The following is a 17,725-nucleotide window of genomic DNA, read 5'->3' as shown; positions in this document are numbered from 1 at the left end:
TTCAACCTTCTTCCACGATGAATAATCAATCTTTTAATTTAGCTCAGCAATCAATCTCTATTACATCCATCCAAGTAAAAATCTAACATCAGTCTTGGTTACACCTGTTCTAACAGAAAACAACTATCATTTATGGAATAGTCACTATGTCCTGTCTGCACCTTCTTTCGAGAGTTTCTTTTGCATTCTGTTTCAGCAGTCATGTTTGCATTCTATTCAGCAAGTTCAATCTATATATGTTTTAGCAGTTCCATCTGCACTTTTAGTGCGCTCTATGCGTCCTTTGAAGACCAATCTTATTGCGCCATACACGCCCTCTGAAGATCAATCTCATTGCACTCTACGCGTTTTTTTTTCTTTTTTTTGAAGATTGCTGCTCAAGCACAGCATCTCCTTTTATATTTTTGCCGGCAGTTATAACTCCGCCGCACGCATCTTCCTCTGCATCACCATATCAAAAACCATGAAATAAGTGTGCTTCTGCCTATCCTTAAATAATACTGCTTTATTTTAATGAACAATGTATAACTCCATACAGAAATTCAAACAGAACGAAATGCTTACCATCAGTTACCCATCATGGAAACTACCGCCGATGTCAAAGTATTTTATGCAATTTGGCCGCAATCAAACTCTCAGACCGGATACCATTACTTTCTCAATTTGGGAATTTAAGTTTCAGAGAAGAGAAGCCACACTTTCAGACAATGAGATGATAATTTTCTTGTTTTTTGTCTTTCAATTTTTTTCTAGTAAAACTTCTCAGGTTTTCTGTTTTTGGTCTTCAACTTTTCACAATAAAATATTTTTGTCCTCCACTAGACACAATAAATAATCCTTGCGGGTAACTATAACAAAAACAAGGGCAAAGATGTTATGACATTGGACGGGCCGGCCCAATATTTATTGCACCAGGATGCATTTCCAAATAAACCAGGATTCACTTCTTCAAATAACAAAATTTATGTGGGAGCAAACCAACTTGAGTTGGTGAGTAGTCAGCTCACTCGTTCACTTAAACAAGTGTCGGGAGTTTCAAACCCTGTCTTGTGCAATTTATTGGCCAACGACAAACCCTTAAATAGAATTCAAATCCGCAACGAATTAGTCTTTGACCTATCGGGTGGAGCAACCAAATTTCATAATAAACCAGGAAACCTCTGACTCTTCCTCTCAAAAAATAAAGGGCAGCTGATCTCGATAGGCACACGCTAAAACTCACCCTCTCCTCCCTCAAAATTGAAAGAAGAAAGAAAAGATGCGACGAACCCTAGCGGCGTAGCCCCCCAGCCCCGTAGCACGCAGCCGCCGTAGCCACCGCAGCCCCACAGCCCGGCATAGCCCACCGCCACCGCATCTCCTCTCCTCTGTTGGAGCTCTCTCTGTTTTCGCCGTGTCGCGCCGTCACTCCCCCTTCCTCTTCGCCGCCGGTAAGCACTGTGATAAATTGATAACAGTTCATTAGTTATGCTGTGTAGTTTTGTTAATGATTTTTGCTGTGTCCCTTTACTCCAACTAATAATTGTGTTGCTGGTTTTACTGTGGAATTTTATTACTAATAATTGAGCTCCCTCTGAATTATTTTTGATTTTTTAATGATGATGGAACCCTTGCAGAGCTTAAAGGTTTTGAGAACAAGCGAAGAGGTGAACTGAAAGTAATAAAAGTTTTCCAGGTATATGGGTTAAGATCGTTAGCTTCAAGCACAAAGCATCATAATATTTGATATGGATAAATCATTAGGATTGAGGATATCTGTTCCTACTTTCCTTTGACAGAACATATATTCATTATTCAAGTGATAAAGTTGAAAGTGGAAGAAATGTTATATTTATTTTGGTAATTTCTATTTAGCCATTTGCTTATTTATTTCCTGATTTTTTTTTTTGAAAAATACAAATACTGTAATTTACCTAATATCATTTCGAAACTTGGCAGCTGCCTAATCACTAACTTGGCTCATGTGATAATTTTGTGAAAGTTCTCTTTATGTTTAGAATGATTTTATGACTTTGTTTCTTCCTTAACAATTAACATATTCTTGTCACAGGCTGAGCTATTTGACAAGTTTCTCCATGGCTCAACCTTAGATGAATGCTATTCAGCTATTGCTGTTGTGGCAGGCTTGATCTTCTTGATGTGTGCTAAAGATTCATGGTTTACTGTCTAATTTAATTTTTGTATTAAGAGCATTGAGATTTTTTTTAAGGGTTAACCACAAAAAAAACGCTCTCGAATTATTCAAGCGCGAACAAAAATATACTCGAATTTTACTATCAACAAAAATGCCTTTAAATAATTTAAAAACACAATAATAATACTCAACAATAAATATATATTTTCAAAAAATACGTTAAAGATTGAATTTTCATGTAATTTTTTACAAGCATGATTATAAAAATAATATATTATTATATATAAAAATTGGTAATTTTTTGTTAAGTATATAATTTTTTATAATTATTTTTGTTAACAACTAATAATATTTTTAGAAAATCACAAAATAATATACACTTAACAAAAAATTACCAAATTTTAAGAATAATATCTCATTTTTTTAATTATGTCTGTAAAAAATTGTATCAAAATTCAATCTCTAATGTATTTTTTGAGAAATACATATTTAATGTTAGTTTTTTTGAGAAATACATATTTAATGTTAGTTTTTTTTGCAAGATTATATAACATTAAATATGTATTTCTCAAAAGATATATTAGAGATTGAATTTTGATACAATTTTTTGCAAGCATAATTAAAAAAATGAGATATTGGTATTCTTAAAATTTGATAATTTTTCTTTGAGTATATATTTTTTTTGTAATTTTTTTGCTAACAACTAATAATAATTTTAAAAATCATAAAAATATATATACTTAGAAAAAAAATTATCAAATTTTAAGAATAATAATATCTCATTTTTTTAATTATTTTTGTAAAAAATTATATTAAAATTTAATTTTTAAGATATTTTTTAAAAATATATATTTATTGGTGGTATTGTTGTTATGTTTTTAAATTATTTAAAAATAATTTGATTGATAGTAAAATTTGAGTATTTCTGTCCACAGTGTTTGAATTAATAATTCGAAAATTTTTTGGTGGTTAATTTTTTTTAATTTAGTTTATTTAGGATATATTTCGTCATGATTGGATATAACCTTCCATGATCTTGGCTGTGGTATATATAATTGAATTTTATTAAGTTTAAAATTATTAAATTTATATATATTAAATTTTTTAATAATTTTATTTAATATTTAATTAAATCAGTTGAATTTTTGTTGAATCAATGATCTATTAAACTAATAATTTTACCAATTTATGTTTTTGCAATCTTGTTAGCTAATTACGGTTTTGGCTTTTCATTTTTTATTGGATTTTTGTGAATTAAATCGTGTAGACTGTGGTATGCCTTGTCAAGCAGCGTGTTCAAGAGATGATGACCACGAAGGAAGTAAGACTGAAACCTTAGCTACGGAGTTCCATCTGTTCGAGGTAATATGTCGAAAAATTTACTGACGAAGAAACCAAATTGATTTTGTACGTATGAATAATTTCTCCCTTATTGGTTAAACAAGGCACGTAACATATTTTCTCCCTTATTAGCCACGTGTCGTTAAGTGGTTGGTCTGTGACACCGCCTAACAACAAAAAGAACAATAGAAATAACCTCAGCTCCACCACCTTCACCGTCAGAAGAAACAGGAAATTTAACGATGAGAAACTTTTTCCGATTAGCAGCACGGGCACGACATCCCCTCCGAACGCCCAAATCCGCGGCGGAGAACAGTGTAGTTTCCATCATCCACCCCGTGCGCACAACGGCGTCGTTTCACCGCCACTACCACAATGCCTTTTATTCCTCCGCCTCTCCACTACCATCACTCAAATCTTCCCCCTTCTTGGGATTCGGAGGTATTTTTCTTCTTCTTCTTCTTTTGCATTGATATTTTTTCGGTTGTTATTCTCTGTTTGTTTGAACTCAAACTGTGCGTCGTAACAGGGCAAAGGAGGAACATGTTCATCCAAACGCAGCCTACACCGAATCCTTCGTCTCTGATGTTCTATGCCGGGAAGCCTGTCATGGAAGTTGGAAGCGCCGACTTCCCAAACGCGCGTTCGGCTATGAATTCGCCTCTCGCTAAATCAATCTTTGGAATTGATGGTATTCTTGTTTGTCCTCTAGTTCAATTTCATTTTGTAGCTGGCATTTTGGTGAATGCGTGTTTGCGATTGCTTTGCAGGGATTACTAGGGTTTTCTTCGGGTCTGATTTTGTTACCGTGACGAAATCTGATGATTCTTCTTGGGAGTTGTTGAAGCCTGAGATATTTGCGGCCATTATGGATTTCTACTCCTCTGGTCAGCCGTTGTTTTTGGACTCTAAAGCTGCTGCAGCCATGGATACAGCTATTCAAGAGGTAAATATTATGCATCCTTGTTCTTTTCTAGTTTATTCAAATGCTTATGTTGTTTTTGTATTGATGATTGCGCCACTCATGTTATTTTTGTCATTTTAGCAAATGTGAACATGCTTTTTTGTGATTAGTTTATGAGGTCTTTGGCTTTTGCTAACCAGAGTGCATACCTGTCATGTATTTGTCACTGAATCCTTTATTTCACTTGGTTGCATAAAGACTAATGCTAGATTTATATCAGCAATATAATAACTTTTGCTTTGCCTTGCTATCATGTATGAGATGCTACTAAGTTTGGTTAATCGCTGTAGTCATCAAACATTTTGCTAAGTTAGGCATCGTTTTCCCTTCTGGTAATTTTTTGTGTTGTGCCAACTGGAAGAAAACCTCTGTCTCTGTTCCTGTACCTTTCTTTTTTTCTTTTTGTTCTTCTAGGGTTTGATGTAAAGGCACCATTTCCCCACTAAATTGGCATTCACTCCCTTGTTCCCCACCTAATCAGTTCAGATGGTTTTTTCCTTAACATATTCTATACTTGTATCTAACTAATCTAAGTACCTTGTGTAGTATGAAAATGTTTTAACCTTGGAGTACATTTGAGTATGTACTCAACCATATTTGAGAGGCCTAAACTAAATGGTAGTATGCATGTGTTTTGTACAGGATGATTCCGAAACTGTTGCAATGATCAAGGAATTGTTGGAGACTCGTATTCGGCCGGCTGTTCAAGATGATGGTGGAGACATTGAATATCGAGGATTTGATCCGTAAGTTCTTAATAGTTTGTTATTTTGGTTTTGAAGCACATGGATGAAACTTTTAGGAAGAGCGTCCAACTACTGGCATTATAGAATTATATTTTTACCAAGTTAATTTATTTATTGTGGTTTTTATCTAGGGATACTGGAATAGTAAAACTTAAGATGCAAGGAGCATGTAGTGGGTGCCCAAGTTCTTCGGTGACTTTGAAATCCGGCATTGAAAATATGTTGATGCATTATGTACCTGAGGTAACAAGTTCTGGGATATCTTCTTGTGCTGAAATTAATTCTTGTTTCCTACTGGGGACTATGCTTGTGCTTAGAAACAAAGTTTGTTCTGCCCTTCCAGTTTCTTTACGTTTTTTTTTTTTTAAGAAAAAGAGCAGCAGCTTTGTTTGTTGTAAGCTTAGAATTAGAAGGCAAAATTTATAGTGTGCCAGTTACAAAACTTATTTCCTCTTTATTTTTCACATTCAAACTGTGGAATTTGGATTTAATTATCATAGGGATCATGCTCTTATTTTGTACCAAATGTTTGATCAATTTTTTTCTTTTAGCTTGTTCTCTAGCATATGCAAATTGGCATTTGTCATAGCAACATTAATGGAATGAATTCCATGAACAAAATTTCCAATGCTGCTTGCTTTACAGGTCAAAGGAGTTGAACAAGAACTGGATGCTGAAGATGAAGCAGAAGCATTAAGTGGACAAATGGAATAGTAGAACTTGTTCCACATTTACACTTTGTTTGGATATAGAAAAAGAAAATGGAAGGAAAGAAAACAGGAGAAGAGAAAATGGAAGGAAGAGTAGATTTCTTTGTGTGTTGTTTGGATGAAGAAAAAATAATGGAAAGAAAATAGAGTTTTTTTTTTTTTGGATACTTTGTAGAGTTGCATGAATTACCCTATCCCTTAATAGGATAATTGCTGGCCTTCACTTTAAATTGCTGGCGATTTACACAATCACACAAGTGCCTAGGTATTGTGGTATAGTCCACATCTACTTTATGCCTGACTGAAGCCTAAGACGCTTGTATTAATTGCATAACAGGGGCCACTCGTGTAATGTAATAAAATCCCTTGATTCATAGTAATTAATGACCATTGAATATGGAAAGTTGTCTGTTAAATATTTTTTTGAATGTATCTATCTATCTAAACTTGTGTTTAGGTTTGAACATTTTAAATTCAAAACATGGTCCATTAGTTAAAAATTTATAACCACATTTTGGATAATCAATTTTTAAAATTAGTTTAATAATTTTGTAATCGGCTATTTTAGCATTTTACACTAGTTTGGTTAATTTCAACTATGTACACTCCTATTTATATTTTTTTTCTTTTTGTATACCTATAGCTCATTGGACAAACTTGGTTTGCTTTCGTTGAGAGTCGAACTCAAGACCTCCCGCTTACTAAACGGGTGCTCTAACCAACTGAGCTACGAAAGCAGATGTTATATTTTAATCATATTTCACATTTGATGATTGTCACTTATCTTTCAAAACATGATTCTAAATAAATAAATTCTACATAATGGAATTCGATTATATAGAATTTAATTTGCATATATTATGTTTCTAAACCAATTTTTATAAAAACATAATTTCACATTAATAGAAAAATATATGACTTAGTCACTTGCTATAAAACATGAACACTTCGCTGATTTGTTGCGTCTGTGTGTCAGACACATTTTGAACACGACACTTATTGACACTTGTTTGACATAAAAAAATTTTCACCAGACATGTTTGGCGTGTCTGCCGTATTTTAATAAAAAATAAAAAATTCTTTACTAGACATGTTTAGACACATCTAAATATCATCACGTGTCCGTACATCCAACTTTATTCTTGATATATATTCTTAAATAAATTTAGAAATAATATATATTATTATTTATTAAAACAAAAAATATTTTAAATATTTTATATAATTAAGAGAAAATATTTAAAAATTTATTTTATATTTTAATATCAATAAAATATCAAAATATCATTATAATATATTTAAAAAATACTTTATATTTTATATAGTCTTCCATGTCTTATTAAATTTTAAAATTCGCATATATGTCGTGTCCCGTATCTATGTATCCTAGGTCACTCATAAACTTAAAATTTTTGTGTATGATAATATATTATATAATAATTAAATTCTAATAAATAAATAAATATAAATATATTATCATGCATAACATTCAATATTAGCACTTGGATATAGTGTAATAGGAAATAGTTGTCTTGTTTGGATTTTTATTTTTTATTTTTTATTTTTTAATATTTTTAAAATTTTATTAACGTGTATATTTAACATGTGGGTTTTTTTTTCTGTCATGACATGATGGTTAATTTTGTACTATAGTCGGTAACGTAAAGAAAAAACGGGAGTAGCCAGTTGCAAAAATCCCGAAATAATGTTACTAAGGAAAATCCAATCTCTTAGGAAAAAACAGTTTAACTCATTTATTTATAGTTTCTGAAATCAAAGGGTATTGCCAATTCGCTTATTTAGTATTTACATTGTGACCCGAACGCCCGCATAAATTTTCCTTTTTCTCTTTCCCAAATCCCTCTTTTGTGCTCTGTTCCTGCGTTTTCGCCAATAACCCCTTTTAAAATTTTATTGCAAAGTCCCCCCTTTCTTACTTTTTCACATTTTTCATTAATCTTCCTCTGTTAATAATTAGTATCTTGCTGTTTGTTTCTTTTTTTATTTTTCGTTTGCTTTGATTTTTGTTTTCGTTGAATCTTCTATTTTTCGTCTTCTCCGAACTTTGGTTTATCGCGGTTCCTCCGATGCGTATCTGATCCCCTGATTTCCGTTCCCGAGCTACTCCAAGGTTTGTGATGTAAAGATTTGCTATGAACTAATTAGGGTTTTTGTCTTTTATTTTTGGTTGGATTTGTGTGAATTAAATCGTGTGGTGTGCTTTGTCAAGCAGCGTGTTCGAGAGATGATGGCCAACGAAGGAAGTAAGACCGAAACCTTAGCTGCGGAGTCCCATCTGTTCGAGGTAATCTATGAAGCTTGTCTCTCTCTAGTTACAAACTACTAGGGATACTCAAATTTCATGTTACTCATTTTAGCATAAGCTTTAAATCCAATATTAATCATAACCTTGCTTCACCTATCATTATTTATTTGTTTGTTTATTTTTATCTAAACTCTGATTCATATGTTGCTGGAAGCTTCAGTTTGTCATTTAATTTTCATTGTTTGATATGTGTTCTCTGGAGAAATTTGACCCTGTTAGGAAAAGACTGAAAGTTTGTACCAACTTTGGGGATCTCCTCTCTGTACTGTCATATATGCTAATATTATAGTTGCAGATGATAAATAATAGTCATTGTTTCCTTGCCTGTAATTTTCTGTGTTGGAAATTATTTAGATTCAGAAATGGTTCAGTTTCTGTACGCTTTTACCTGTTTTTGCTAGGCATCTTGATTATTGGTTAGATGCATAACCCACCTCTCTTTCTTCTTTAGAATCGGCATATTGATGCAACACAACATCAGCCATCTTCATACACTGCACCTACGGCTGGATCAGAAGCTGCTTCATGGACTGTTCATAGCTCCACAACAAATGGAATTTACTCTAATCCACCCTACCAGTATAATCAGCATCCACAACCACCTGGACGAAGCATTCAAGAAGGCCAAAACGTATCGTCAGTTGCTGGTAATTCATCAAATTTGGGAACAGCTAATGTACCACAAGATTACAATGCATACGCATCATACCCAAGTTCTTCTAATCCATATGGTTATGGCAGTGCGGGATACTCAGGCTACTATAACAACTATCAGCAGCAACCTAATCATACATATACACAGCCTGTAGGAGCATATCAAAACACAGGTGCTCCTTATCAGCCTATTTCCTCCTTTCAGAATACTGGGTCTTATGCTGGATCCGCAAGTTATTCAAGCACTTATTACAATCCTGGTGATTATCAGACAAATGGCGGTTACCAAAACAGTGGCGGTTATGGAAACCAAGCAACAGGGTGGAACAATGGAAGTTATTCAAGTTATTCTTCTCATTCTTATACAAATTACACACCAGATTCCACTGCCTCTTATAGTTCCAACACTGCAGCCCCTTCTGTGCAGTATCAACAACAATACAAGCAGTGGGCAGACTATTACAACCAAACAGAAGTCAGCTGTGCACCAGGGACAGAGAACTTATCTGTCCCAAGTTCATCTACTTTGTCATGCTCTATTCCTGAAGTTACTAGTAGTTATCCAACTCCAAATAGCCAGCCACCACAATCATATGCACCATATTGGAGGCAAGAGTCCAGCTCTTCTGCAATGCCTTCTTTTCAGGTTTGAATATTATTTTCAGGGAAAAGAAATGTTGGGAAACCAATTATATTTATACATGTTGAACTGCTTTGGCTAATTTTTTTCCCTTTTCTGTATTCTGATATATGCATTGATGTTAGGCTAGTTGTTGCGTCCCTATTATGATGAAATTTTGGTATATACGATATCCAATATTGTGTGGCTTCCATCGGATAAAACATAATTAACTTATTAACTTCTTGTTTGTTTGTTTTGGTGGTCAGCCTGCTGCTGTAAATAGTGGTGATCATGATGGTTACTGGAAACATGGGGGCCAAAGTTCTCAAATACACCACACTAATCCTATTCCCCCAAACTATCAAAGTCCTTTAGATTTAAATAATTCTTATGATAAATTTCAGGATCAGCCGATGACAGCTTCTTCCCAAGGGGCCAACTTACACCTTCCTCCTCCTCCTCCTCCTCCTTCTTATCCTCCTCCTGCTACTGCTCAACAGGTGAACCAGATGCCCATGCAAACTGCTCCATCTTTGGATACGAAACGGGTAAGTAAATTGCAGATTCCAACAAATCCTCGAATTGCTTCAAATTTGACATTCGGACAGCCCAAAACCGAAAAAGATAACTCTTCAAGCAGTCCAACAGTAAAACCTGCTTATATTGCTGTCTCAATTCCAAAGCCATCTGAGAAAGTGGCATCTAATGATGCTGCTAACTCAATACTCAAGGTGAGAATTTAGAAATAATATCCAAATATTTATTTTTAATTTCTGTACAATGCATCCTAGAGTATTTCACCTGCCAATTTATACACTTCTATTTCATATATTACTAGTGAAAGGAATGTGAAGACAGAAAAAAAAAAAAGCTTCAACATAACATCTTATTACATGCTGATGGAAACTAGTTATTTAAAGTTATTGTAGCATAAATAGAGTACTGGATAAAAATGAAAACAAATAATTAAGGTGAAGGAAAATAGTTTGAGGGTTAGGATTTCTCTCTAACTTGAGAAGCAATCAAAATCAACAAAAGAACAAGAAAAACATATATGAAGCACATCTAGCCAATTCTGCAACATAACCATAAGGAAAGAAAACCCTTGAGAAGGTCTTTCTTTCCCTAATCAATATGCCTGTTGACTTTTGCCTGTTTCACCATACTACTAATAGGCTAAAAGGGAAAGGCGCCTTGTTCTGGAGTTTTTTGTTTTGGGTGCATTTTGAATGAACAGGATTGATTTTCCCAGAAATTGGTTTGCTGCATGTTTGGTTCATAACAACTCATAACTGCTACCACACGTCATGGTTATGACTTTATGTATTAAGTATAAGTAATTAAACTATTGTTGCTTGCAGCCTGGTATGTTTCCCAAGTCTTTGCGTGGCTATTGTGAGAGAGCTTTGGCTCGTTGTAAAGACGAAAAGCAAATGGCAGCATGTCAAGCTGTAATGAAAGAGGTGAGTTTTATTTCTTCAATGGAATTTGGAAGTAAATGTTTTAATGCATTATTCCTTTTAGCCAGTTACCCGTTGAAAAAAGTTGGCTTGTGACATAATTTTTGTTTGGTAGTTTGATTTTGTAATCTTATCTGGCTCGTTAACTTTCTTCCAGATGATCACCAAGGCAACAGCTGATGGTACACTATATGCACGAAATTGGGATATGGAACCACTCTTCCCAATGCCAGATGCAGATAATGCCAATAAAGAGTATGTTGTCTCCAGTTTGGCTCTAGTTTTTGTATGTTTCACTCTCACTGATAAAACAAGAATTTCAATAACATTAGGTAAGAATATTAAAAAGAGAGAATGGTGGATCTTCATAATGGAAAAAAAAAAAAAAAGAACTGACAAAAGAAAACACTGAAAGTGGAAAGCTTTCCTATCTCCTTTCTTTCGTATGTTGTCATGGTTCTCTTCTAATTATTATGTTTTTAGTTTCATGGAACATAATTTTTAACATTCTCAAATATTCATGCTTCATTATCATAACTTAATTATAACTTCAGCTTAAACCAGGTACCATTCATTTTTCTATAATTATGTATGCAGTCACCTCCATCACTGGTGCTAGTGGAATTTGTGCTAATGTATTCCTCCTGTGTTTTATCCTTTGTTTTAGAATTGAGTCCCGTATCCATATTGTTTTGGCACCTGTGTCATGCCTTGTAAATGTGGATTATATGCATCCAAATGCCCGAATGTTGACGTGTCATAAATTCTAATGGCTATTATTATTTTTACAAGTAGTTGAGTCAGTGCTTTTATACTTTCTTATATCATTTCTTGCAGTGGTTCGCCATCTTCAACCAACGATTCTTCATTGCCAAAATACAAAAGGAGTCCCAGGCGAACTAAAAGTAGGTGGGAACCATTACCAGAGGATAAGCCAGTCGATAATCCGGTATTAGTCAGTAATGACACTATCAAATACAGCAGTTGGTTACCAAATCAAAAGGACAGAAAGGTATTATTCATAGACTTAGTAAGAAATTTATAGGTTTTCGAAGGTCTGCTCCTGCACATTACTGTAACTTCACTTTTTAATTTTTATTGGGGAAAAAAAAAGAATAATATGCATTATCGCTTGCAATGGCTTTTGTTTTTTGGAATAGAAATGCTTCTCATTAATCACTTTGAGAATTAGAAATATGTGTCTATATGAGTAACAAAATTATATATGTATTTATATAAATGAAACATGCAGGTGGTAGCGGAGAACAACGAGAACAAGGAAGATAGTTTGAGGAATACTAAATTTTCTCCATTCTTTCAGAGAACATCAAACAAGACACCCCAAAGGGCATTTAAGAAGCAACGCCTTGCTGATGCTTCTGAAAATGGCGATGCATCCAGTGATAGTGATAAAGAACAAAGGTTGACACAATATTATTCTGCTGCAATGGCTTTTAGGGACTCCCCAGAGGAAAGGAAGAGACGTGAAAATCGTTCTAAACGTTTCGATTTAGGGCAAGGGCATCGATCAGAAAATAATCACTTCAGGAAAAGAAATGCTGGAGCTGGAAACTTGTATAATAGAAGGGCTAGTGCCATGGTGTTGAGCAAAGCCTTTGAAGATGGTGTTAGCAAAGCTGTTGAGGATATTGACTGGGATGCCCTTACTGTAAAGGGTACTTGCCAAGAAATTGAGAAGCGTTATCTGCGATTAACTTCTGCACCAGACCCTGCCACTGTATAGTTTCTTTGTCTTATGAATTTAAATGGCACACTGCTTCCTTTTGCTGGCTTCCCTTCTCCACTTTAGTCATTAATCTTCGATTAAATTTTATTGAACTTGCAGGTAAGACCTGAAGAGGTCCTTGAAAAGGCACTATTGATGGTTCAAAATTCCCAAAAGAATTACCTTTATAAATGTGACCAGTTAAAGTCAATTCGCCAAGACCTTACTGTGCAACGAATACGCAATCATCTAACAGTCAAGGTACTATTCAGTCTAGATATCTTCTACTGGATCACGTCAAATATCTTTGGCTATCCTACTAGTCATTTGTTCTGGGAATTTTTAAATTTGGTTTCTTTTTGCTCTCAAATAGCTCATGCCTTCTATTTTATTTTAACTGGTTATTCTAGGTACCTTATGTTTCCATCTTTACTGCTCTCGCTAACTCTAAATAATGTTTCAGGTGTATGAAACACATGCCCGGTTGGCACTGGAGTTTGGAGACCTCCCTGAGTATAATCAGGTTAGTGTTGGATTCTTAATTTTAGATCAGGGAGCTAAGTATAACCATTCTTAGGTACAATTTCTTTTGATCAAGAAATAGGAGTTTTTTATTATAAGAATTGTGGAATTATTCAGTATTGAATTATTAATTACCAAGTGCAAAGCCTTGTTGCTTTTGTGCCATGTTATTTTATTTGTTGAATCCGAAGCAAGTTGATTGGATTTGTGTGGTTTCAGTGCCAGTCTCAGTTGAAAACTCTGTATGCTGAAGGGATTGAGGGGTCCTATATGGAATTTGCTGCTTACAACTTGCTTTGTGTTATAATGCATGCAAATAATAACAGAGATCTCCTATCATCAATGTCAAGGTTAGCCCACATTTTTAATAATTTCCATGTTGAAATTGTCAAGGAGTACATCAGATTTTGGATGTCTAATATTTGTCGATGTCAGGTTATCCGAGGAAGCAAAAAAGGATGAAGCTGTAAAACATGCCCTTGCTGTTCGTGCAGCTGTAACCTCTGGAAATTATGTTACTTTCTTCAGACTATACAAAGCAGCTCCTAACTTGAACACCTGCCTTATGGGTGAGCATTTTAGATTAACTTGTTTTCATTTGCAGCTTTTTGGCAACTTATTATGAAGAATTAAGCGTTTCACACTAATGTGATTTTTTATTTTCAATCTAACTTCCGCAGATCTTTATGTTGAGAAGATGCGTTTTAAAGCTGTGACCTGCATGTGCCGGTCATATCGCCCAACTGTGCCTGTTTCATATATCTCTCAGGTTCTTGGATTCTCAAATGTAGTGCCAACAAATGGTGTAAGCGATGATAAAGACACGGATGCTTTGGAAGAGTGCTCAGAATGGTTGAAAGCACACGGTGCAAACATAATTGCGGATAACAATGGTGACATGGTAGTTGATACAAAAGTATGTGTCTAATCTCTATCTTTTGTTCCCTGTCCATGTCATGAGTTTTGTTGCTATCCTGAAATAGTTATCAATACGAGCTTATAGAATTTTTATTTGCTGAAATATCACTCATCTTTATCTGATCATGCTGTTACTAAGCTATCTGGCTGCTGGTTCTTTTATAGATACAAGATATTGACATGCACAGTATAAGCTCTTCCTACTGACACTTCAAGGAATGTTTAATGTGCAGGTTTCATCAACTAGTCTATTCGTTCCAGAGCCGGAGGATGCCGTGGCTCACGGTGACACTAATCTTGCCGTCAATGACTTTTTTGCACGCCCACCCTTATAGCCAAGTAGTTTTTTTTTGTTTTTTTTTTTTTTTGGGGGTGGGGGGGGGGGGGGGTGGGGGTGTGTTTGGATTACTGTTATAGTGAAGATCATTCAGGAAGGTAGTGGGAAAAAATATTGGAGCCCTTGATGTACCTTTTGTAAGCGTAGGTTGTCATATTTTTCTAGCAAAAGATAAGATATAAAAAGGGCTGTGTAAAGTGCAGTATGAACAGAATAGCATATGAAAAACCATTAGAACTCTGCCTCAAGATCTAATGAAAAATGGCATCATAAAAACATTGTTTGGAGTGGTCATCAATCATCATTCTTTCCAGGTAGGTGGCAAACATAAAACTGTTGTGGAGATGTATTGTAATTTAGTGCAGTGCACAAAGATAATAAAATCGCCTTCAATTTATTTCCATGCCATGATATGAACCAATATATCTGCTTTACATATTTACTTTCCCATAGTATTAGTTATTACATGAACAAAATTGAAGCTCAACAATATATATATATATATAAGATAGCACAGTTAAATTATAAATAGCATCCCTGGCCAGAAAAAAGAAAAGCCTTTGCGGTTGAAGTTTACTTGTTAGTTGAGGACTGGGGCCAAACGCTTATCTTCTCCTTCTCGTACTTGATGTAGAGGGCAGAAACTGCGGCCACGAAATAGATCTGAATAAGAATAATGGCTGGTGTGTGGTAGTTTATCACTCCCTTCCCCGTTGCCAGCTCCACCAGCAACAGCGCCGTTAACCCTAGAATCGCAATTCGACCGTTTAACCTCTCGCTGTATGCGCTGAACCCGAAGTCTACCTTCAATCCGCCGGACACCGGTTCTTTCAGTGGTACCGGTGGCAAGAACACGCCGGATCCGGAGGTGGAGGAGGATCCCTTCTTGGACTTGCGGCCCTTTCGAGCCTCTGCTTTCTTCCCCGTGCCACTCCGGTAACGGACACGGAGCTGGTTGATGCGGTTCTCGATGTCGTCGTCGTCGGGAGCGGCGGGCGGGTCAGATTCGGGTTGGGAGGACTCGTCAGGATCGGATTGTGCGCGGGTTGTGAAGAGAAAGAAGCGGCGGCGGTGGTGGTGGTTGCGGAGAAGGTGAGGTTTGGGTGAGAATTTGGAAAAAGGAAGCGGGAATGAATTTGAGAATTGCAGAGACAGTGACGACGGTATGTTCGCCATTCTCTCCCTCTCTCTCTGTGTTTTGGATAAGTCGTTGTTGTTTATCGCAGCCTTTTTTCTGTGACTTAATGTCAACCTCAGAAAAAATGTGTGTATAATAAAATGAACACCACATCACTCGATAACTCAATCACATTATTCACATATTACTTTGGAGGTGCCTCATGCCTCAAGGTACATGAGCTGTCTCGTTTCCTTCCTTCATTCATTTTCTACCCACTTTCTCTTTTGTGTTTATTCTGCAATCAATTCAGATTTCAGAATATCATCTTATACTGCTACAATAATCCTTATGATACATTTTTCTATTGAACGGATGAAACTTTATTATTCAAATAAAATTCCTGTAAATAGCTTGTTTTATATATATCATCATTCTCAGAATATTAAAATATTATATTTTTAATATTTTGGGTGTGGGAATAGAATAATTGAGGAACATGCTGTTATTCTAACACAATAATTTTAATAATGGCCATTTTTCAGCATAATTTAATTAATTCTTATTTCCAATAGGTAGAAAAAAAAATCGAAATTTTATGTAAAATTAAAGATGTATGTTAAACATATAAAACATGAAATCGTGAAATTTTTCTAGCTTAGTATAAATTGTTTAAAATCGATTAGCTTTTTAAAAATTATAATATCAAAATATTTTAATAATTAAATTGAAATTCTAGCTATTATCTCCAACACCATAAACAAATCTAAAGGTGTCAGCATAGAGCACCACCCATTTTTAAATAACAAATGTTATATACACATTGAAATTAGTCACTAAATTAATTATGATATATTTATGTATAAATAATTAAATATATATTATTTAATTTATTTTATATTTCAATATATATTTTATATGAATATGATTTAGTAGATGTATTTTGACGTCCATATAAGGTAGTTGTTTCAAAATTGTGATAACTCTTATAAATATATCAAAGTTGTTTGTTCATTTGTTGAATAACTGAGTTTTATTTGAATTTCTTAATTTTTCGCGGCACATTCCGAGATTTCGAATCTTCTTTGGCCAACACTATAGTTGATTAGGATTGACACACCAAACTCTAAGAATGTTTAACAAAAATCGCGTGAAAGAATTGAAACTTTGAGCCATTTCATTTATTCACTTTGATGACAGGATATATATACTTGTTACGGTGGGTAACCGGAGATGGACTGAATGGATGGCGTTGGCTGGCCCAAATGTGTGAAGGAGGAGGTCGCCGGATGAATGTGCAACTCGGGAGGCTCCGTCCGACTTGTTTGTGAGAGAAGAGGGGGTGGTACCTGCAAAGACACTCCGATGCCTAAGTTAGCAAGAGTGTGAGCAGGTCTAGAGAGTATTGGGCTTAGAGATACCTGAGGGGTGTCAGTGTATTTATAGTGGTGAGCCAATAACCACCGTTGGAGTAGTGCCATCTTTAGGATGTTAACCGTCCCATTATCTCAGAGAAGTTAAGATATGGCTTTACGAAGCGGTTAGAGAGATTTTAGGGGTGGTTACTCATTTGAATGAGTGCTTATCTGCCAGCTAATCTCATGTCCGACTTCTTTAGAGTAGGTCGTAGTTGACACCGACTTCTTATATGAAGGTCGGTGTTTTGGGTTAGGCTTAATCCTTCGGATTAGGCCTTTTATTTGGACCTGGGCCTTTGTTATTTGGGCCAGGGTATGAACAATGCCCCTACTTGAGCCCAAGATTCCTTTAGTGCTTGGGTTCAAGTATTTAACTCGGGTTCGTAGCCGACTTTCTCGGAGTAAACACGGGTTTTTAAACCGACGTGATTTTCGCGACCTTTTGTTTCTGACAGTTACGTCTATTCAAGCGTCGTGTCCGTTAGGGATGCACTTAGGGATTGATGGCTTCGGTAACGGTGCACTCTCATTAATGACTGCTCTGTTTTTACCATTATGCCCCTTAGCATGCTCATAAATACTTTCCCTCTCTTTCATTTTTTCGTTTCTGAAAATTTTCAAATTTGCTTTGTTCTTCGTTCGTGCTGTATTCTTGCGCTTGAAGACTTCTGCTTCCTTCAACCTCCACCTTTTCAGATAAAGGTTAGCTTTTCACCTCTTATGATACGTC

At 35.3% G+C, this 17,725-nt stretch overlaps 3 protein-coding genes and 1 non-coding gene across 13 annotated transcripts; 2 read left to right on the top strand and 2 right to left on the bottom strand.

Annotated features, from left to right (window-relative positions):
• Positions 1-1,172: 1,172 nt before the first annotated feature.
• On the top strand, positions 1,173-6,311 carry LOC130951226 (nifU-like protein 4, mitochondrial). Of its 9 annotated transcripts, none has more exons than XM_057879868.1 (11): positions 1,173-1,430; positions 1,617-1,675; positions 1,779-1,839; positions 2,051-2,157; positions 3,426-3,496; positions 3,608-3,916; positions 4,005-4,166; positions 4,246-4,421; positions 5,082-5,185; positions 5,317-5,428; positions 5,831-6,311. In XM_057879868.1, exons 6-11 carry the CDS (start codon positions 3,718-3,720, stop codon positions 5,897-5,899), a joined length of 822 nt encoding a protein of 273 aa, XP_057735851.1. In that variant the 5' UTR covers positions 1,173-1,430; positions 1,617-1,675; positions 1,779-1,839; positions 2,051-2,157; positions 3,426-3,496; positions 3,608-3,717; the 3' UTR covers positions 5,900-6,311. The 9 variants fall into 9 exon arrangements, with proteins under 9 accessions (XP_057735851.1, XP_057735848.1, XP_057735849.1 ...); XM_057879865.1 differs by having other exon boundaries at positions 3,402-3,496; XM_057879866.1 differs by lacking the exon at positions 1,779-1,839.
• A 247-nt stretch (positions 6,312-6,558) lies between these two features.
• Positions 6,559-6,632, bottom strand: TRNAT-AGU (transfer RNA threonine (anticodon AGU)). Its single transcript has one exon. It is a non-coding gene; the product is annotated as a tRNA-Thr (tRNA).
• A 1,050-nt stretch (positions 6,633-7,682) lies between these two features.
• On the top strand, positions 7,683-14,861 carry LOC130951395 (SAC3 family protein A). Of its 2 annotated transcripts, none has more exons than XM_057880043.1 (14): positions 7,683-8,026; positions 8,129-8,200; positions 8,673-9,521; positions 9,764-10,228; positions 10,859-10,960; positions 11,115-11,212; positions 11,795-11,969; positions 12,279-12,695; positions 12,804-12,944; positions 13,147-13,206; positions 13,425-13,555; positions 13,641-13,774; positions 13,886-14,121; positions 14,357-14,861. In XM_057880043.1, exons 2-14 carry the CDS (start codon positions 8,141-8,143, stop codon positions 14,456-14,458), a joined length of 2,970 nt encoding a protein of 989 aa, XP_057736026.1. In that variant the 5' UTR covers positions 7,683-8,026; positions 8,129-8,140; the 3' UTR covers positions 14,459-14,861. The 2 variants fall into 2 exon arrangements, with proteins under 2 accessions (XP_057736026.1, XP_057736025.1); XM_057880042.1 differs by having other exon boundaries at positions 12,210-12,695.
• Positions 14,836-15,884, bottom strand: LOC130951396 (uncharacterized). The gene has a single exon (XM_057880044.1). The coding sequence runs from the start codon at positions 15,634-15,636 to the stop codon at positions 15,034-15,036; it is 603 nt and encodes a 200-aa protein (XP_057736027.1). The 5' UTR covers positions 15,637-15,884; the 3' UTR covers positions 14,836-15,033.
• Between the last annotated feature and the right edge of the window lie 1,841 nt (positions 15,885-17,725).

The sequence above is a fragment of the Arachis stenosperma genome, chromosome 9 (assembly GCF_014773155.1).
Source record: "Arachis stenosperma cultivar V10309 chromosome 9, arast.V10309.gnm1.PFL2, whole genome shotgun sequence".
Classification (NCBI taxonomy): Eukaryota; Viridiplantae; Streptophyta; class Magnoliopsida; order Fabales; family Fabaceae; genus Arachis; species Arachis stenosperma.
The sequence above is the reverse complement of the archived record's forward strand: the minus strand, read 5'-3'. Positions and strand labels throughout refer to the sequence as shown.